General features: G+C 40.1%; 1 protein-coding gene across 4 annotated transcripts in view; it reads right to left on the reverse strand.

Moving 5' to 3' along the window:
* Positions 1-20,907, reverse strand: part of GTF2F2 (general transcription factor IIF subunit 2) — a 95,537-nt gene that overhangs the window by 14,698 nt on the left and 59,932 nt on the right. For all 4 annotated transcript variants that reach the window (XM_071805658.1, XM_065854124.2, XM_071805653.1 and 1 more), the window contains one exon: positions 1,748-1,847. In XM_071805658.1, coding sequence (XP_071661759.1) covers positions 1,748-1,847 — 100 coding nt within the window. The remainder of the gene's footprint in view (positions 1-1,747; positions 1,848-20,907) is intronic.

The following is a 20,907-nucleotide window of genomic DNA, read 5'->3' on the forward strand; positions in this document are numbered from 1 at the left end:
TTCAGAAACTCCTCAGTAGATGACTGAGCGTATCACCATTTATGGTAGATTGTACACTTTTTGTTCCTTCTTATGAAAAAGTCTTGTCCCCAACAGGTCTGTCATGTTCTATGATTCTATAATTCTGTGATTCTATATGACTATAAGCAATACAGCAAGTTTTAAGAAAGCAACTACTGCTTGAAACACCAGAAAACTTTAACCAAGAGGTTTAAAAAGATCATAGACATGTTCTCCCAGACATACAATCTTTCAGCCATCTAACCTGAACCTTAATAAAAGACTTAAGGAAAAGAAAGGTATTTTAGAAAGTAGCCATGCCTGGGTCTTTAGAGGCAAGGCCAAGAGCGACTCAAGTATAAATAGGTATGTCCTACTAGATTTTTTCCATCAGAACAACTTTAAGACAGACAGGAAAAGTAAACACACTGCCAACAGATTTCCATAAGCATAGACGGCTATGTAACCTCTAAAATCATTACAATTAGGACACAAGAATGTCATAACTTGTAAGAAGGCTGATTACGTCCTGGTTATACCCCTTGAATCTCATATAAGATTTAAATTTCTGTAATGATACGACAACAGCAGTTGGCAACTGGAATAAAGATTCAAAGGTTGTCTCCAGGTTGAAGTCCTGTTGTAATGATGCTATTGTCATGGAAATGGCACAGAATCCAGGTGAAAAGAGAAGCTGTACATCACTGTACCTTATTCCAGAATTAAAGAAGAAGAATAACAGTATCATCATGAAACAATATACTCATATAACATTGCATTTGCATAGCAGGATATACCAGTGTGACTATTTTGGTTAAATGTCATTCCCTTAGCTGAAATAGTTATATTCGTATGATTATCTATGTATAGATCAGACTTTGAATAGTAACTACTACAAAACAGTCCCATGAGAGATAAACTATTATTTTTGGTTCTGTGGAGAGACTGCCTTTCAGAATAATGCTTAAATATCACCCAGTATATTGTCATTTGTTTTATGTAAATAAAATGTTAATAAAAAGTGTAGAAGTTTAAATGACTAACACAGTGATTCATTTTCAGTATGACTTACCATTTCTCACATTCAACAGTAACAGTGATTATATATGCATACATACAAATTACTCAAAGAGGATCTTTAAGAAAAAGTACATTATAGTTTGTATGTACATCAACTGATTTGAAACAGCAGTGTGGGTGTAATATTGACAAAGATAATGATGCAAATAACATGTACTAGGAAGGTATGAAACTGTGAAAAATTATCACCTGTTATTCTTTTCTCTTGTCATTTCCTGCAAAGGACTGGAAACTAATGATTCTTTTCAAGTCTTTTACCCACCTCCATATGATATTTTATTTGGCTCAAAGGAGTGCTTCCACACCTCATAGCACAAAGCCAGAACTGCCTTTTATCCCCAAATTTCAAAATTACATTTCAAAAAGAGTCCAAAGGAAGAATGTAATAAAGACACTAGAAAAGGCTTGGGTAAAGGCGGTCTGCTCTCATCAGGTAACACGGGAGAGTTCAAATTGGCAGACCTCAGCCCCAAGGGTGACATTGGTCTTGAGACAGAAAGGACATCCCCAAAAGACAAAATCAGGGAGAAACGAGATAACATGGAACATTTCCAGTGAGAGCAGCCAACTGTGACCCAAAGGGCTGCAGGACAGCAGCAGAATGATTCTGATGTCCTGAGTCAGATTCTGGCTAGGAGAATAAGGGAAAATACTGAAAGGTACTTACATTATATTGATGATTAGCCACCGGTTTGTAGTTCGTGGTTACGGCTTTGTCCAGCTGCTGTGATAGCCTTACAGGTTTAGAAGATTCTTCTATCTGTAATCTGCAAAATAAAAGAAGAGAATTAATAAAAAGTTCAGACAAGCACACACTCAAAATGAATTCTAAAAATCTGCAAGTATGAACCAGCCCTTATCAAAGGTCAGCTGAAAACAAATCATAAGGCAAAACAGATGCACTCTTCTGAATTAAGTTCTTCCTACTCTGTTTTCGCTCGAGGACATCATGGATTATTAGGACATTACATGCTACAAGAGATACTGAAATACTAAAAACCAAGCAACCGTGAAAGGAAGATGCTAAAAATCATGTCTGAAGACAAATTTTCTTCTAAAAGCCTGAAACACAGGTGGAAGAAAAGCCCGTGCACTTCAAGATGAAACCCAACCCAAATGAACCCAGAATCTCGCAGCTCAGTCAGCTGAGGGCTGAAAAAGCATTTGATCCACCGCTGCCCAGAGCACAGCAATGATTGGACTCTACGACCTTCTCTTAGATACTTTAATGTAAAAATATAAATTTCCGTGACCTTTCTTTCAGCATTACAGTACAGTAACAGAGGACAAATATCTGTTTTTAAAAACATGAAGATAAAGAAATCCAGGCAGGTTCAAACCATCATACAATCAAGTCTCAGTCATACAGCTCACAATAGGTGACCTTCAGTTCTCCTTGGGAAAGGCTCTCAGAAGGTCAGAGGTTGAACACATTTTGTCAAGTGCATCTCTATATAATTTAAAGCTTATGCGTGATGGTGTAGAAGAAGTGCTCCGTTAACTCCTTTAACACTCCTTGAAACAAAAATGCACAAACCCAAGTTCTAGATAAATGCAGGACAACATCCCTTCAGAGAAAATAGCACAATGGCACATACAATTAATATTGAGATAAAACTAGGTTATCATCAGTGACGTTATATTGTTTCCAAAGGTTTCTCTTATAGGCAGAAGAGTCAGTTTTCACTAAATACAATATAAGACTTATAGCCCAATAAATGTACAATGATGTTTGCTTCTTTCCAAAGGAAAATTAATATGGTGTCATTAATGCAAATAATAACTACAAGTTTACTAAAGTAAAATACAATAGTGACAAAAGAGACTGTACTTTAAAAAACACTGTGTTTCAGATCACTGATTTCTTTTCATAAAAATATAACATATATCCAAAAAGCTAAATTTAAATTCAGCATGCATCTGATTTAACACCTGAAAAACCTAAATAAATTACATTTGAAGTAAGCATTAAATTAAGAAATAAATTCTCTAGTTGTAGCAACTGGAAATGAAGCAAATCATCCTTCATATTGTCGGACAGTAGTTGCAGGCAGTTTTGTCTCATATGTAGAGAGAAACTTGCTTCCTCTTGCATCTTTGTAGACTTGTCATTTGTTCTATGGTTTTAACTACCCTTAAGGGACCATTGCCTTGTATTCTACATTGCTAAATCAGGAGAAGGTACGTCAATGTCTTCTTCTGTCCAAATGTAGCACAGTTTTTCTTAGCTTGAAAGTAAAATCAATGGGAAGGTAGATGAGCGGTGAACACTTTTTACTCCGTTCTGGCAAATAAAGGTAGAAGTTTTTATCACAAGAGTTTATCTTTTGGCCTTCAATCTAAGTAAATGATTTTAAAGATTTTATTGATCTGGCTACCAAAGGTCTTCTAAGTTCACATTTCATAAAAAGGCACAGGCTAAAGATAAATCAATATATTCTTTCCAAATCTGTCTTTTTTTTCCACTTCCTCATTGCTTATTATTTTTTTTTCTTTTTGGTCTCAGTGACTTTTTTATTTTAATAGTTTGGCTTTAGGTTTTTTTTTCTTAGACATTTTTCCTATTGTTTTGACCTGGGGAGTTTTCCAGTCCCCACTGTAGTTATTTTTCACCTCATTTCTCCCTTCTCACATTTTTTCCTTTCCATAAAGGAGGTTTCCTGCTCAACCTTTTTACTGATATTGCTCCTGTTCATGAGACAGGGGTTCCTGGAGATGGACCGGGAATTAACGCCTCTCTTTTCCACTCCAAGGACACCGCATCACCTTCATGTGGACCAGATTTAGTTATTTGATTCTTGATGATATTCCAGAGTCCTTCTCATTACAGCTGCAGCACAGGTAAGCAACAGACAAGGTTCCTAACAATATTGAAATACATCAGATGGTCTCATGTTTTCTGTGAGCACTAGGCTTTCAGTGGTGTCATTTCTCTGTGATTAAATCCTCCTTGCATCAAGCTTTATATTCATTATTCTTTACGATGTAAATTTACTATATCCTCCATTTCTTTAGGAAAACGGCTAAAGAACAATGATGAAATGCCAGAACATGGAAAATACAGATTGAACACCTCAGACTGCCCTCAGAGGGAAAAGCTTTAGAATGGTGATGTCAAACCCCCTCCAGCTTCTGAATCAGTTAGATACTGAAGCATGCAAACAATTGATAGCTCTTCAGCCTAGAGTCTGTCGTGACCCTTGGACACCACTCAGCGTTGAAGGTCTTCACTTGTTCTGGCATTTTAAATTTACAATACAGGAAATTTCAATCCCCATTTCACCACATCTTCCATAAATCAATCCTTCTTTGCACAAAAGAACACCAGCAATTTATTTCTTAACATTTTTCACTTGCCATGCAGGATATACAAGTCAGCTTTTTTATTTTAACCTGCTAATTTCCGAACCAGTAGAAAAATAAACGTGTAAGAGAGTTCAGGGGCCTCCAAATGTTGACGGCAGTGAAGTTCCATTTAACATGTGAAGTTCCTCAACACGCAGTCTTGAAAGCAAACAAAAACTTTTTGCTTGCTTGGGATGGAAGCCTACCGAGTGAAAATGGAAATGGACGTGCTAAGTTTGTTGGTGAAATGGTAAAAGATCTCAGAAAGATCCACATGTACCAACCAGAAAATATATCAGCTACAAATGTATGTGGCTCTGAAAGAAATTCCAGAGATAATCATGTTGGACTTCAAGATTTCTTGCCAATGGTTGCCAAATTGTGACCCACAGATCTCAGATGGCTAATAGTACAATGTTAACTACTTCTTCTTTTTCCAGTTTATAAATTGCTGTAGTGCAAACTAAAAGTATATACATGGCCGGTATTTCTTTTTAATGCAAGCAATTACAGCAAGTGCCACATGTCAATGTAGAAATCTAAATGGGAAGCACGGTGACTCAGGAGGCAAACCTTTTTATTAACATGCATTTATTCTACACATGCATCTTGCTCTTCTCCCTAATGGCTGCCCTTCTTATTTCTTTTTCTGTGGCTTTCAAGATCTCCTGGAAAATGACGGAGCCTCAGGTTGTCTTCCTTCCACTCAGCTTCCCTGTGGAATATGGTCACACGATCCTATCTAGAACAACAGCTGCTGCACATCTGCAGTTAGCCCCTCCAGAATGCACAAATACAGGTAAAAGGTCTGACAAATGTGCTATAAACCCCAAATTAGCAAATGCTTCCTGTGTGGATGAAGCAGTGAAATTTGCTTAGTGCATTACAAAGGGTAAGACAAATATCCTGTAATCATTTTGTCCAGATAATTTGTTGGTACACGCACTATTTGCAGGGAAAATATGGTGCATGTTTTATTTTTTTTTTTCAAAACCATGCCATTAATTCTCCAGTATTCAGAAAGCACTATGTCTGGGTGAATATAATTGACTTTTAAAATTTGTATAGCATTGTTGAAAAAAAGTTGATGAAATATACATTCTCATAATTATACACTCAAAAATTTATAACAAAAGCTATGAATTGGGCATTATACTAGCCTTTTAGATTAATGTTTAAATGTGTTACAGGTATAATTACTTTAAAATGCTTATTGCTTAAACAGAATTTAAAAAGCAGCATTAAACCAAAATATTATGAAGCGTTTTATACAGGTTTTTCTCAGAGTGGATCTGCTGAATGTTAATTGAAACTGTTGGCAGGAATAAAGAAAAAAAATCAATAGATATTCTGAGTCACTTGTGACACTGATTTAAAGGAGCAGTGGCTTTTTACCTATTACTCTTTATGATGATTTGCAGGAGTATGACAGTTGAAAGCCTCAGTTATGGCTTAGACCTACACACAACTCTCCAAGGAGTTGAATTTTCCACTTGACTCTTTTTGAAATAGCTAGTGCTATAATTCATGCTAAAATCTGGGCTAAAAAATAAAAAGAGAATGCAGATTTTCTTTTTTCCCCCAAACTGCCAATAAATTAGCGACAGAGCAGCCACCAGCCGGCACACTGTGGTTTTCTCTTCCACCCCCAAGATCAAATATAGCTCTTCTGCCTTGAAATACAACAACTAACCAGCACGGCATCAAATTCACCACGGTCATTTCCCAGCAAAACACATTTTATACTGCAAGTCTGATTTGCCATTGTGCCTACAGTTGAAAAAGGGAAAAAACATTCAAACAGGCTGAAAATAATTCTATAGGACTTGTCAACATGTAGCAGGCTCATAAAGGGAGACAGATGAAGGCAATATGTACCCTCCTAGGAGGAGATGCTCATTGGCTTTTAAATATATGTATCTTCCAGCAATAAAAAATAAACCAAAGACCTTTGGAATAGATAGTTTCCTGTGATTAATCTTCTGCCACAAAACAAATGTTTCGAAGACTAGAAGCAGGTATTAATCAGAAATGCTGCTAGGGCTTGAATTCTTGACATTTCTAAAGAAATTACTGTACAGACAGGACTGAAAAGTTTTATTACCTTTTTGTGCTTGGCTGTATTTACACAGGGCACTAGTAAGTAAGGTACCAACCTTACTGTTGCAAAAAGAGAAAAGTTGGTTTGCTTCTCTTTCTGCAGTATCATTCAACAGAGATGCATGGGAAAAGAGCAAGCCCACTGCCCAAAGCTTGGGAAGGAAGAAACACAAACTCTCCACTTCTGCACAGTTTTGCAGCTTTATCTTTTTTGAACTCACAGAATCACAGAATGTCAGGGACTAGAAGGGACCTCAAAAGATCATTCAGTCCAATCCCCCGCTGGAACAGGAACACCCAGATGAAGTTACACAGGAAGGTGTCCAGGCGGGTTTTGAATGTCTGCAGAGAAGGAGACTCCACAACCTCCTTGGGCAGCCTGTTACAGTGCTCTGGCATCCTCACTGAGAAGAAGTTTCTTCTCAGATTTAAATGGAGAACCTCTTGTGTTCCAGTTTGTACCCATTGCCCCTTGTCCTATCATTGGTTGTCACCAAGAAGAGCCTGGCTTCATCCTCGTGACACTCACCCTTTATATATTTGTAAACATTAATAATAAGGCCACCCCTCAGTCTCCTCTTCTCCAAGCTAAAGAGAGCCAGCTCCCTCAGCCTTTCCTCATAAGGGAGATGCTCCACTCCCTTAATCATCTTTGTTGCCCTGTGCTGGACTCTCTCCAGCAGTTCCCTGTCCTTCTTGAACTGAGGGGCCCAGAACTGGACACAATATTCCAGATGCAGTCTCACCAGGGCAGAGTAGAGGGGAAGGAGAACCTCTCCCGACCTACTAACCACCCCCCTTCTAATACATCCCAGGATGCCATTGGCCTTCCTGGCGACAAGGGCACAGTGCTGGCTCATGGTCATCCTGCTGTCCACCAGGACCCCCAGGACCCTTTCCCCTACACTGCTCTCTAATAGGTCACTCCCCAACCTATACTGGAACCTGGGGTTGTTCCTGCCCAGATGTGAGACTCTACACTTGCCCTTGTTATATTTCATTACATTTTTCCCCACCCAACTCTCCAGCCTGTCCAGGTCTCGCTGGATGGCAGCACAGCCTTCTGGTGTGTCAGCCACTCCTCCCAGCTTGGTGTCATCGGCAGACTTGCTGATAGTACACTCTAGTCCCTCATCCAAGTCAGTGATGAATATATTGAATAGTACTTGCAGAAGTTCTCAGCCTGGTACCAGGGGAGTGAATGCCAAGGACTGCTCTGGCAGGGGGATTGGACTGGATGATCTTTTGAGGTCCCTTCCAATCCCTAACACTCTGTGATTCTGTGATTCTGTGTGTGACTAACTCTCTTAGCCCTTTACCCAGCAATTCTCTACTTGAACCAGACACTTCCACGAAGTTTCACGATATCTCATATGGGCAACAAAATTTTTTCTTTGCTTCCCTCTTTTGCAAAGCATCCCAAACATGACGGTGCTAGGTCCTGCAAAATCTCATCCAAAACAAGTTAATAACACAAATGCAACAATATAGCTTCACAATTACTTCTCATGTTCCTTTGGACTACTGCACCTTGCTGAGGTTCAGGTAGCACCTTCTCTGATTTTCTTCCAAGCAAGAATGTTAGTAATGTAAGAAGGGAGCAGATGATGGGCAAGAGGTGAAAACTCCTACAAGATGCTGAAACTTAAAGTTTTTGTAATTCTGTGAGACCTAAGGGAACTCAGTACCCTGTGGGGCACATCCTGCTAAAACAACCCGATGGCAGTACTCAACCACAAACATCATAGGAAATTATCAGAATGACCACATCGGTAAAAATAACCATTATCTAATAATAATAATGACGACAATTTGTAGCCACACAAAACAATCTGTCATATATTCTGAAAGATAAGAACTATCAACATGCAAATTCAACATGTTGTATTAGATTCTGCTGTAAAAAGTCCTACTGTTTCACATAAAATGGAGGTGGATGACTGCAGCCCATCGCATGGATGAATCTACTATTCTCCTTCAGACGTCGAGTGTTACTCCAGCACACACACACAGCCAGAGAAGAGGATTAGCTGAATGGAAATAGCATTAAGAAGTGCATTTGCCAGCACTAAATAACAAAATGTTTCAGATTATTAATATAGAATATGATTTATAACTGATTTTAAGTCCTGAAATCCTGGCATTTCAAGAAAGGTGCTGCAATTATTACATGTTCAGGAAACCTATTAGGTTCTTCTGAAGCTGACATCTTCAAATATATATGTTGAAGGCTGAGCAATGAATCATATGAATATAAGATAATTTCATGTATAATATTGGGACAGGCACCACAGTCATAACTGAAGTCTCAAATTCTACAGATCTTTCCCCAGTATAGAGAACGAGATGATATGAATAGCAATTCAACAATAAGTAACAATTTCTTATGCATTTTATTTTCTGGTTTGATAAAACGGGAATACTTGATTAAAACTACTAAACTGCCATTTTTTCTTCTCTGCGTTTAGTATTCCAAATGATTAAGAACCTTCTGGACCAAGGTTGTGAGGATAAATATGTAAAGATAAAAAAAGACTTCAGCGTTCTAGGAGTGATGTAACTGAATAACTTCATTATTTGATGCCCAACTTTAAACATTTTAAGCGATGTCCTAATCACAGATTCACAGAATGTCAGGGATTGGAGGGGACCTCGAAAGATCATCCAGTCCAATCCCCCTGCCGGAGTAGGAACACCCAGATGAGGTTACACAGGAAGGCGTCCAGGTGGGTTTTGAATGTCTCCAGAGAAGGAGACTCCACAACCTTCCTGGGCAGCCTGTTCCAGTGCTCTGTTACTCTTGCTTGGGGGAAGAACCAGGAATTTCACAAGCCCATTACTAAAGCTACAGAAGGCAAAGACAGAGATCTAGGAAAAGTGTTTCATTAGTTAACATAAGCAGAATAGAAAATGCCTTTAATTTTAACATGAAGATTATCCTCTCAAATGAAAGTATTCTTTTCAAAAGGATCACACACAATTTTAACTATGCATGCACATATATTTGAGTCGTTCCTGTGAAAAAAATTCCTTTAGGAAATGACTGTACAGTATCACTTCTTCTTCTTTTATGCTACTAGATGGTTTAGAAGGTAAAAGCTAGAAAAGAAAATAAAGACGGCATGGTTTTGGAGGAGTTAGGCTTCCTGAAAAAGTATGAGCTAAAATACATGCAAAAACATATTCGTAAGTGCATTTATTGTCTTTAAAGCAAAAGTGTAAGAAATAGTTTTGTCTACCTTGTTGCTGGCTCAAGACTTTGTATTACTTCACGGCCAGTTGCTTGGGAATTTATTTTCTCTTAATAAAATGCGAATTTATTCTAAATTGTCAACAAATGAAAACAACCAACCAACTGAGAAAGAAAGGATTTGAAACACCGTTGACAAAATGCAGACTGGCAGAAACGACAGCATGGGTGAAAGGGTTAAACCCTGCAAGTGCTGAGGACTTTGAGTTCTGATCTAGGTGACAAATGATGCTCATGTCCCTGTGATTTTTGAACAGAAACCTGGGAGAAGACACGTTTAAAGTCAAGCACTATTCCCAGCTCTGCACCCTGTTATGCCAAGTACACCTTTCTAAAGAATTATGCAGTTTGGCGTCCTGTTCTTAGCCTAACTCTGGAGACCATCAGGTTCTATCTCTTAGGTCTGCCATGACTACCCTGGGTTGCCCACTCTCCCGTCAATACCAATAAGCAACGTGTCTGTGTGTGCACCTGTACTTGAGAGCTTGCCGCTACAAATTGTTTCCTGTTTAAGAAAAGCTTCAACATGAATATTTGCTTTGATATCATAAATCAATTAGTGCAAATAGTCTACTTGGATGCCTGAGGAGATAAGAGGAAAGAAAAGATCTGACATTCTAATGTAAAAACCAAGACAAAACAGATCTTTAAAAATGAAGTTACCTTCAGTTACCTATATATTTTAGAGACAGAAAATGACCATTATAAACATGAAATGATAATCTAAATTTTTTCCTGTGTACTACTGACTGAAGAGTATTCAGTGATACCTCAGGCTTATAATTTCAATGTCACTACACTACATCATTTACAGTAACACATCTTGTCGTGATTAAAAAAACCATGAAGAATCGCCATGTCTATGCCTTTTTATCATGCTTTTAAGATAAAGTCTCCTTTCCCACTTCCATTTTCAAAGATGCAGTTTCCTTTCCTGCTCCCATTTTCCTCAGTCCCCAAATTTCTCCATAACAAATGGACTTATTTGTTATATGTTATTTCAATCTAGAGAAATTTTAAATTCTCAACTAGTAATTATTTCTAAAAGTAAAATAAATAGACTTGTCTCAAAGTCACATAATTTTCCTGCCACAACTAATCTGCAGTGTTTGTTGTTGCTTTTAAAACAATGGTATAAACAACGGGGACTTGTAAGTCAAGACAACACAAAGCCAAACACTTCTTGCTGGTGTTTGCAGATCCAGAAATGGTGTAACATTTTGCTAATGGGAACAAGAAATGACAATTTTAGCAAGAAGTCTGTTATAAAGAGAATCTACAACTTTACTGTACCCTGGAAGGCCTAGGTCTTGAATTACTGGTAAAAAGGTGGATGATCTACAAGGTCAGTTCACTCTGCAGTGAAACTGCTCGCAGTTAAAGAGAAGCTGGAAAGAAAAAGGCAGACTGTTGGCTACAAGTCTTCAAATGAAAAAAAATCCCCATAGCATCTCAGCTAACTCTGCTCCATCTGAACCTCTCCTCACCTTCTCCTGCAAAACGTCTTCAGGGAGTTACAGCTGCCAGCACTCTGCCTCCAATGATGCGCTCCCACCCCTACGACTCTGCTTCCCAGCTACCTCTACCTCTCCCCCCACAGCTCTGCAAACAGCCACGGCATCTGGCTCCATTGGGGATCTTCCAGTTAAAATTTACTGTAAACAACTTAACAGTTTGTGGCAATCTGGGAAACATTTGGATTGCTTCCCTAGGAAACCTAGCTGGCTCAACTTCTCAAGGTTTTTCTCTGCCTCTTCCTTCCCCAGCATGCAGAGCTAAAATGCCAGATAGTGGAATGCTTTTTTGAGGACATTCACCTCCCTTCTGTTAGAATAAACCTGGAAATAATCAGTGAGGGACTGCTGCAAAGGGCACCAAAATGAAACTGCTGGGAGAAAGCACTGCGCATGCCTATGTGTTAATGTGTCAATGACTACGTATTGCGGTTGATCGCTTACAAGGTAATCTTGCACAGTTCAGCTACCCTTAAATACCTTAACCATATGCTTGCACCAAACTGCTGAATTAGCTCACACTAAATGTTGAATTAATCCATCCAGCACTCTTTCCTACAGGCAAAGAGAAACAAATTGTTGTTAACTGAACACTGAAAATACTTCTTCTCTAGAATCACTGAATGGTTTGGATTGGAAAGGACCTTAAAGACGATCTATTAACAGCTGCAGCCCCCCTGCATCCACAGCTTCTCTGGGCAGCCTGTGCCAGTGCCTCACCACCCTCATAGGGAAGAATTTCTGTCTTACATCTAATCTAAATCTACCATCTTTCAGTTTAAAAACATTGTTACTACAGACCCTGGGAAAAAGTCTGTCTTAAGCTCTTTAATAAGCCCACTTTAAGTACTGAGAGCCAGCAATAAGGTCTCCCTGGAGCCTTCTCTTCCCCAATCTGAACAACTCTGGAGTATCTCAGCCTGTTCCCACAGGAGAGGTGTTCCTGCTCTCTGTTCACTTTTGTGTCCCTCCTCTGGCCCCTCTCCAACAGGTCCATATTTTTCCTGTACTGAGGCTCCAGAGCTGGACACAGGACTCCAGGTGGGGTCTCACCAGAGCAGAGGGGCAGAATCACTTCCCTCAACCTGCTGCCCACGCTCCTTTTGCTGCAGTCCATGATATGACTGGCTTTCTGGGCTGCAAGCGCCTATCACCAAGTCATGTTAAGCTTCTCATCAACCAGCACCCCCAAGTCCTTCTCTACCAGGCTGATCTCAATCCATTCTGCACCCAGCCTGTATTTGTGCTTGGGACTGCCCCAACTCATGTGCAGGACCTTGCACTTGGCCTTACTGAACCTCATGAGTTCATGTGGGCCCACGTCTCAAGCCTGTCAAGGTCTCTCTGGATGGCATCCCTTCCCTCTGCGATGTTGATTGCACCACACAGCTTGGTGTTGTCCGCAAACTTGTTGAGGATGCCCTCAATCCCACTGTCCATGCCGCTGACGAAGATGTTAACCAGCATCAGTCCCAATACTGACTCTTGAGGAATGCCACCCATCACTGGTCTCCACTTGGACATTGAGCCATTGACCACAATTCTGAATGCGACCATCCAGCCAATTTCTTATCCACCAAGTGGTTCATCCATCAAATCTGCGTCCGTCCAATTTAGAGACAAGGGTGTTATGCGGAACAGTGTAAAATGTTTTGCACAAGTCCAGGTTGATGACAACAGTTGTTCTTCTCTTATCCACCAATGCTGTAACCCCGTCACAGAAGGCCTCCAAATTTGTTCAGGTAGGATTTACTCTTAGTGTAGCGATGGTGACTGTCACCAATCACCTCTTTATATTCCATGTGCCTTAGCGTAGCTTCTGGGAGGATCTGCTCCATGATCTTGCTGGGCACAGAGGTGAGACTGACTGGCATGTAGTTTCCAAGGTCTTTTTTGTCCCAAAAATCTGGGTTATGTTTCCCCTTTTTCAGTCATTGGCAACTTCACCAGACCGCCACGACTTCTCAAATATGATGGAATGTGGCTTAGCAACTTAATCTGCTACTTCCCTCAGGACCCACGGATGCATCTCATCAGGTCCCATGGACTTCTGTACCTTTAGGTTCCTTAGATGGTCTCAAAGCTGATCATCTGCTACAGAGGGCAGTTCCTCATTCTCCTAGTCCCTGCCTTCTCCTTTTCCAACTTGGGCAGTGTGGCTAAAGCACTTGCTGGTGAAGACTGAGGCAAAAAAGTCATTGAGTACCTCAGCCTTCTCTATATCCTGTGTAACCAGGTCTCCTATTTCCTTCTGCAGAGGGTCCACATTTTCCCTAGTCTTCCTTTTATCACTGACATGGCTATAGAAACTTTTCTTGTTGCCCCTGACATCTCTGGCCAGATTTAATTCTATCAGGACTTCAGCTTTTCTAACCTGACCCCTGGCTACTCAGACAATTCCTCTGTATTCCTCCCAGGATACCTGTCCTTGCTTCCACCCTCTGTAGACCTCCTTTTTGTGTTTAAGTTCAATCGAAACAAAATCAGCATTAAGTTAAAAAGGAAAGCTTTGTAGGCTAGGCAACCCTAGGAACCCTAAGCAATGAACAACAGAGAAAACACAGGAAGGGAAAGTCCTTTCTCCTTGGTCCATGCAAAAAGGTAGTCTTGTTTATCCTCCAACTGGAAAAATCACCAGTTTTTCCTGCAAGCTGCAGAAAAAAAAATGTAGCACACCAAACTGAAGAGCAGACCGAAAGACGTACCAGTTAAAGCAGAAAACAGATTTTTTTTTTTTGAAAGTTTGATCGGCATTCTGTCAGCCAACTGTATTTCCTTTGCCAATTGTACAAAACTGCTGCTCTGCTGTATTCATTCAAATAGTTTAACTACATTTTACCTCCTCCTATTTTGCAAAACAAGAGCTTCCCCAGCTCCCTCTCCTGATATATTACATACCTGCCTACCTCTGCTTGAAAATCCCTGCCACGACATCCCTCTGCTGTTGTTCGAGTGGGGATTGTGCTCCCACAGCAGAGCAAGGGGGCACACGACTGTGGCAAACCCAGAAGCAGAAACCAGCCAAGGAGGGAGCCTGGCGAGTGGGAATAGGGGTGGGAGCTGCCAGGCTGCTCTGCAGTGGGGAGGTGATGGCAACGGCGGGGGGAGAAGAGCCACCCTGAGGCCATCCACCACAGACCTCTGCTCCCAGCCTGGCATCGTTCAGCCTTGCTCGAGTCACCTTCCCCTGGGTCTGGTCTCCCAAATCCTGCTCCAGAGGGCAAACGTGAGGGTCATTTTCTGAAAAAGCCGGACTTTGGTTCTGTGCATCATCTCCAGGGCTTAAGGTGCCACTCACAGCCACAGGTGCATCACCGTTAGGTACTGGTAAGATCTCTCAGTATTCTGAAAATACCCTCAGGATCTGGAGGTGGTGGCTCGGCTTCAAGCACTGCTATAATTTTAAACCAACAATCGTCAAATTTATTAAAAAAAAAATCTTTCCAATACTTTCTTTTAAAAACACACTAATGACCACAAGGCACAACAAGGGACTTGACTAGGTTTTGTGGCAAGTGAGCCCAGAAAGTATAAGATTTAATTTTGCATTTTAAAAACGTGATTTAAAAACTACCTTCGCCTTTGTTTTGGAGAAAAAAACAACATAAGCTTGGTAGCTCAGAAAGTTATTTTTTGAACCCTCCCTAGGGAGATTATTTATTAAGAAACAAACTTAGCTCCATGCACTTCTGAGCTCTGCTACATTAGTATTCTCCTCTTAATGAGAGATTTTCAGAGGAGTGCCTGTTATTTGTGAATACAAAGAAACTCACTCAGACTTTGTGAAGCCGTACCTATTCTGTTATTAAATAAAAAACCCCTCCAAGATTTGATTATAGATTCATCTGGCATGACAAATTTCAAAACCAGTTAATGGCTGAAGAACAAACATTGTCTAGCTTCTCTAATAGAAAGTTGGATAATTGGGTTTGTCTGTAAGATCTGTGTGAAAGCAGACTCCATGCATGTGTAATTTGGCTTAGTATGTCCTCCACAGAAAAAAAAAAATGGAAAGAAGCTTCAGGACCATTGTATTTTAAAGCATGCTCTGCACAGTTTTTCTGAATTACACCTATGTCTGCAATTAAAAAAAAATAATATATATGCAAGAAAAAATGCTTCACACTGGTTTCACTGGTTTGTCATAAACCTGAACAGAACCAAACTGGGTGGTCTGTTATCCTATCAAGAAAAGAGTATGGTTTTCCAAAAACTTCTACAGGTTTTAATTCAGTGTGCGTATATGTATCAAATGGCAGTGTGAAACAGCATATCTTAGTGTACTGGGTCTGGCTGGGATGGGGTTAACTTCCCCTATAGCAGCCCACATAGGGGTTAGGGTGGTGTGGACCTACTCATGCAATGGCCATTGCTGAGCAGCAGTAGCACAGCACCAAGGCTGTCTCTCTAACACCCTACCCAAGGGCAAGAGGTTGGGAGGGGACAACCCTGGGACAGCTGACTCCAAACGACCAAGGGGATATTCCATACCAAAGGGCATCAAGATCAGCAATAAAAGCTAAGAGAAAGGAGTGGGAGGCATTTGTTATTACGGCACTTGTCTTCCAAAGCAGCTGTTGCACGTACCGGGGTCCTGCTTCCCACAAAGTGGCTGGACATCACCTGCTGATGGGAAGTCAAGCACATATCTCCTTTGATTCTGCTTTGCTTCCACGCACATCCTTTGCCCCTTTTCATTTAACTGCCTTTATCTTGACCCATGAGCTTTAAATTTTATTTTCTCCTCTGTGATGGTGAGGAGGGCGAGTGAGAGAGCAGCTGGATGGGAATCTGGTGGCCAGTCAACATCAGCCCACCAACATCAGCTCATGAATTTGTAATTTTACAAAAACTTATCTTGGTATTAGAGATTTTGAAAGCTGTAATTTTTTTTTTAAAGTTTAACATCGATGTGGGAAGAATTTTGTACTAAAAAATATGCATACTGCTGTCTGCAGAGGATAAACAGAAGTAAATATAGGCCACCTCAGAACGATGTGAAAGGCTGAACCTTTCTACAGTGGCATACATGGTATATTTTTAGGAACAATCATGGTATATCACATATACTTACTACCTTATTTTCCCCACTCATATGTCTCCTATTAAATTCCTTTCTTTTTACACAATATTATCACCTTGAAGTACATGTATTAATTCTTCTTGTAGATTAATTACTGGCTTTGTACAAAAGTAAAGATACATGCCTCTCTAGGTAAAATGGAAAACAAACCATCTTTTGTGAAAGTCATGACATTCAACAGCTTTGGAGCTCGTAGATAATGTTCCAATTGTGTAGGAGATCGATTTTTAAATTCTAGCCCTAACTTCAGAGGAGCTGAGGACACTCTAGAGAGAAGAAGTGGGAAACAGAATCCCTTAAAAGAAAGAAACAGCTGTAGCAAATATTTAATTCTCAAAATGCAGAGAACAGTCAAGCAATTAGTCAGAAATGTGAGAAGCCTACAGGTTTCTTCCAAATGGACACTTTTATATCATGTTATTTCTGCAATATTTTTCAGACTACTTGCTCTACCACACCCTTTAATTTTATTAACTCCACAGGATGTTGGAGGATTCCCATATCCTTCAGGGCAGAAGGAAATGGAATATAAATCACTTATCACTTTCCCACCTTTACTGCTTTCAACATCTGTATCGAGAGATGCAAACATTTTGTGTTTGTGCTAGGTAGGGAGAAGCAGCTGTGTCTTCCAGCATGTTTCTTCAGCTACATAGAACCTCAAGAATTCTATGGCAATTCATCATTTCAGCCTAAGTAGTTCCTGCTTTAGAGGTTACAGATCTGAGCTGAAGAAGACAGATACCATGCACTGTGTTTTTTTCTGCATTTGGCTTTGCAGAAATAGAACACAGCTTTTCTGGCCTTGATAATTTTGGAAAATCCTCCATTCTGAAGAAATGAGGAAACTTCTTTTTCACGATGGGAAAAATGCCAATTTACACAAAATGTTTTTATAATTAATGTGAAATTCCTCTCCACTCCACAAATTAAGAAAATAGTTTGCCATCATTTTTTCTTGAGTGCAAATTCTATTAATGGCTGCGTGAAAACTAGGTTTGCAAAAGGGACCAGCAGTACACAGATTTACATAAAAAAAAAGAATAATGAAAAATAATAATATATGAAACCAGCAGATAACAAAGTCTTGTAGATTTAAACAACACGCCTTTACAATAGGTGTTCTGGTATGTGACACCCGGGCTAACACATGAAATAAACACCTTACTGCAATAAAATGCAAACAACCTGAAATGAGAATTCTCCCTTTGCAAATGTTCCATGACAGACGGTACCAGAGTGGTGTTTGCTGCAAACCAGATTAAATCAGTTTTAGAAACTGAATTCCATCGATGAACAGATTGCACCATCTGCTTCCACTAATATACATTAGTGAATGTGTATTTTCCATAGCTGCATATTTACCTTGTAATCAAAAGGTTACAAGACAAATAGGTATATCTTAGCTACAGAATGACTGAAAAGCATCATCATTTGTGGATGTCAACGGCGTAAACAGAAAAGCAGTTACGTTATTTGAAGGCTGTGCAATGAAGCAATGAAATGAAATGAGGCAAAAGAAAATCTAAGCAGCACACTGGGACACTAGCAGTCATTGCAGCAATGAGAGAAACACAAATGCAAAAAACATAAATGTAATAAAGTTTCTTACATGTAGAAAAAAAGAGAAATAGTCTTCCAATCAAGGCGTTAGTAGAGCTGGCTGAAAATCTGAATTTTTATTACATTGTGTTTTCAAGAAAAAAAAAAAAAGAAAAAAATTTGGATCAGGGGGTAAGCCAAAACTTAAGGTTTTTATGGAACAGAAATCCTTCAAAATTTTGTTTTGGAAACCCAAACATGATGTTCCCAAAACAAAATATGCTTTCCCAGTATCCTCAGCAGCTGCTGACTGAAATTAATGCAATTCTTGTCATTCCACAACTGCCATTTCCATGGCTTGCTGCGAGGATAAAACTGCCACAAACTGCCTTAGGCTCCAGCGCAGGGGCTGCCAGAGCATCCGCGGTGCCTCGTCCCTGGTAGCCCGGCCCCGTGAGCTGCCCGGGAATGCCAGAGCCCAGCACTCCCCGGCCAGCCGGCTCCCGGTGCCACCCACTGTCACAGCACATGGCCTGACGACTTCAGAAATCCTGACATCTCACACACAAGACCCTTTCTTATATGCAACTGAAAATCAGGCTGGCACAATGGTTTGATGCTCATCTGAGGTGCTGGCGCTGAAAAATGAACCTGAGCTGAATGCTGTGATGCCAGGGGAGGGTGCTGGTCTCTTCCCCCAAGTAACAAGCAACAGGACAAGGGGAAATGGCCTCAGGCTGCACCAGGGGAGGTTTAGATTGGATATTAGGAAAAATTTCTTCACTGAAAGGGTCATAAATCACTGGAACAGGCTGCCCAGGGAAGTGGTTGAGTCACCATCCCTGGAGGTGTCTAAAAGACACGCAGATGCTGTTCTTAGGGACATGGTTTAGTGGTGGACTTGGTAGTGTTAGGTTAATGGTTGGATTTGATGATCTTAAAGGTCAATGATTCCATGATTCTATGATTATTTTCTATGCATCTGCAGTAGTGATGATGATTATTTCCAGGCCAGTAAGATACGGCAATTAATGAAATATTATTTTATTAAAAATGGCAGTCTATTCTGAAAAGAGAGTAGAAGAAAGAAGAACTATTGGTGCACTATTACACCTCAACATAAAATCACAGAGGTATTGAAGAAGTTACATTGTAAGAGAAAACAAAGAGTAGAACTCCTTAGGGCTGGAAAAGAGAAAAATGAGAGATGAAGACGTGACTGAGGACAACAAAATCATCTGGTCCACTAAGACAACAGAGAACAATTGTGTTGTCTGAGTACCAGAAGTAGCAGGCATTAAATCTATAAGACAGGAAAATTCAAAGCAAACGTAGGAAAGCAGTTCTTCATGCAACTTGTAAATAAATGATGGAACTTCATTCTGCAGGATATTATGGATGCTAATAGTGCATATGGGTTCAAAAGGATAAATTCGCAAAAGATAACTCTATTGATGGCTGTTAAACACCAGGACAACCCAACAGTCCTTGAGGCATGAGCTGCTGGAGACTCAAGGATTGTGTTGAGGAAGTATCAGCAGGTGCTTGCCCTGTTCCAATCGTCTTCTCTAAGCCACCCATTACTGGTAATTCTTTGTGACATTTGGTGAGACCCAGCACATACAGTCTTAAATTCAGGCATAAAAAATGTCGTATGCATCGAATATAACATTATATGTTTCACAGGTCAAGAACAATGTGCTGGATTTAGCACGAAAACTGAAGAGTCCCTGTTCTCCTCCCTTCCCTTGAGCAGTGCAAGGCAGGAGGGGCTCCAAGGCATTAAAAAAATGACCAGCCGCAGAGTTTCTTTTGTAACTACCGCATAGCTGCATGTAACTCTGTAAGAAATATATGAAGATTTGGATGTGCTAAGCACTTGCTCCAGCACAATAAAATTGACAATCCAGAAAGAGAAAACATATCAGACGTTGTTGTGATTTCTTTTCACTCACTTGAAATGACAGTCCTGAGAAATGTTAATTACTAGGCCAACAATCAAATGTCATAAATAGTTACAGTAGACGAGGAAAAAAAAATACTTTTAATGTCATTCCAAATGTGTGGTAGATTTAATTAGCTTCTCCTCAAAGGTACCTCTTAACAGAAGGATGGGATCTAATACAAGGACAGAGAGGCATGTATTGTTGCAATCCTATTGTTGAAAATAAGCCTAAGAGAAGAAAAATTGAAAGGAAGGCTTTCTGAGTCAAGTAAGTATTATTTCAAAAGAAAGGCTTTTGACTTCAGAGTCTTGGAGGGAAGAAGCATCTCATATGACCCATACAGGCAAAAGAAAATGAGATGAACCTGTTTTTTGCCTGAGGCTGGGAAGTGTCCATGCCACAGAATTTCTGGCAGGACATGCAGAGGAACACCATCAGTTTACCCACCGAATCCGGACTGGTCAGCTTCTTCATTCGTCTGTTTTCCTGCTTGAAAACATGGCATAAAATCGACCATCTCGAATGCAATTCCTTTCATGACCCTTGGATACAGTACATTACACGGAGTATTAACAAACCCCACTGCGCCATGCCCTGAACACATGAATAAACACAAAGGCTCCACTTTGGAACACCGTGCAAGCCCAAAAAGTTAAGCCAAAAATAGGCAAAAGAGGAAAAAAGTGAAACATTTATTCCTTCTGGCCAATGAAACTGCAAAGAAATTAAATTACTTGTTCCAGATGGACATCCATGACAAAGTTTGGTGTTTACACCCATGATAGAAAACAACCAAAAGAACTTAAGATGAAGTAAAAAAAGTGGGAGTTACTACATTTAGGTAGGATAAAGTAACATAGTCGCTGACGTGTAACACAGACCTGATGAGGACAGTCTCAGGCAGGGAACCCTATGCATCCATACAGACATTCAGATAGGCCCATCTCTAAAGCCAGAGAAAATGAAGAACGAAAATGTAGACAGAAACACCTTGCAGAAAATTGGGAGGTTTTTTGCAAGAGTTGTTTAAATAACCAAGAAGCCACA

Source organism: Patagioenas fasciata, chromosome 1 (genome assembly GCF_037038585.1).
Source record: "Patagioenas fasciata isolate bPatFas1 chromosome 1, bPatFas1.hap1, whole genome shotgun sequence".
Classification (NCBI taxonomy): domain Eukaryota; kingdom Metazoa; phylum Chordata; class Aves; order Columbiformes; family Columbidae; genus Patagioenas; species Patagioenas fasciata.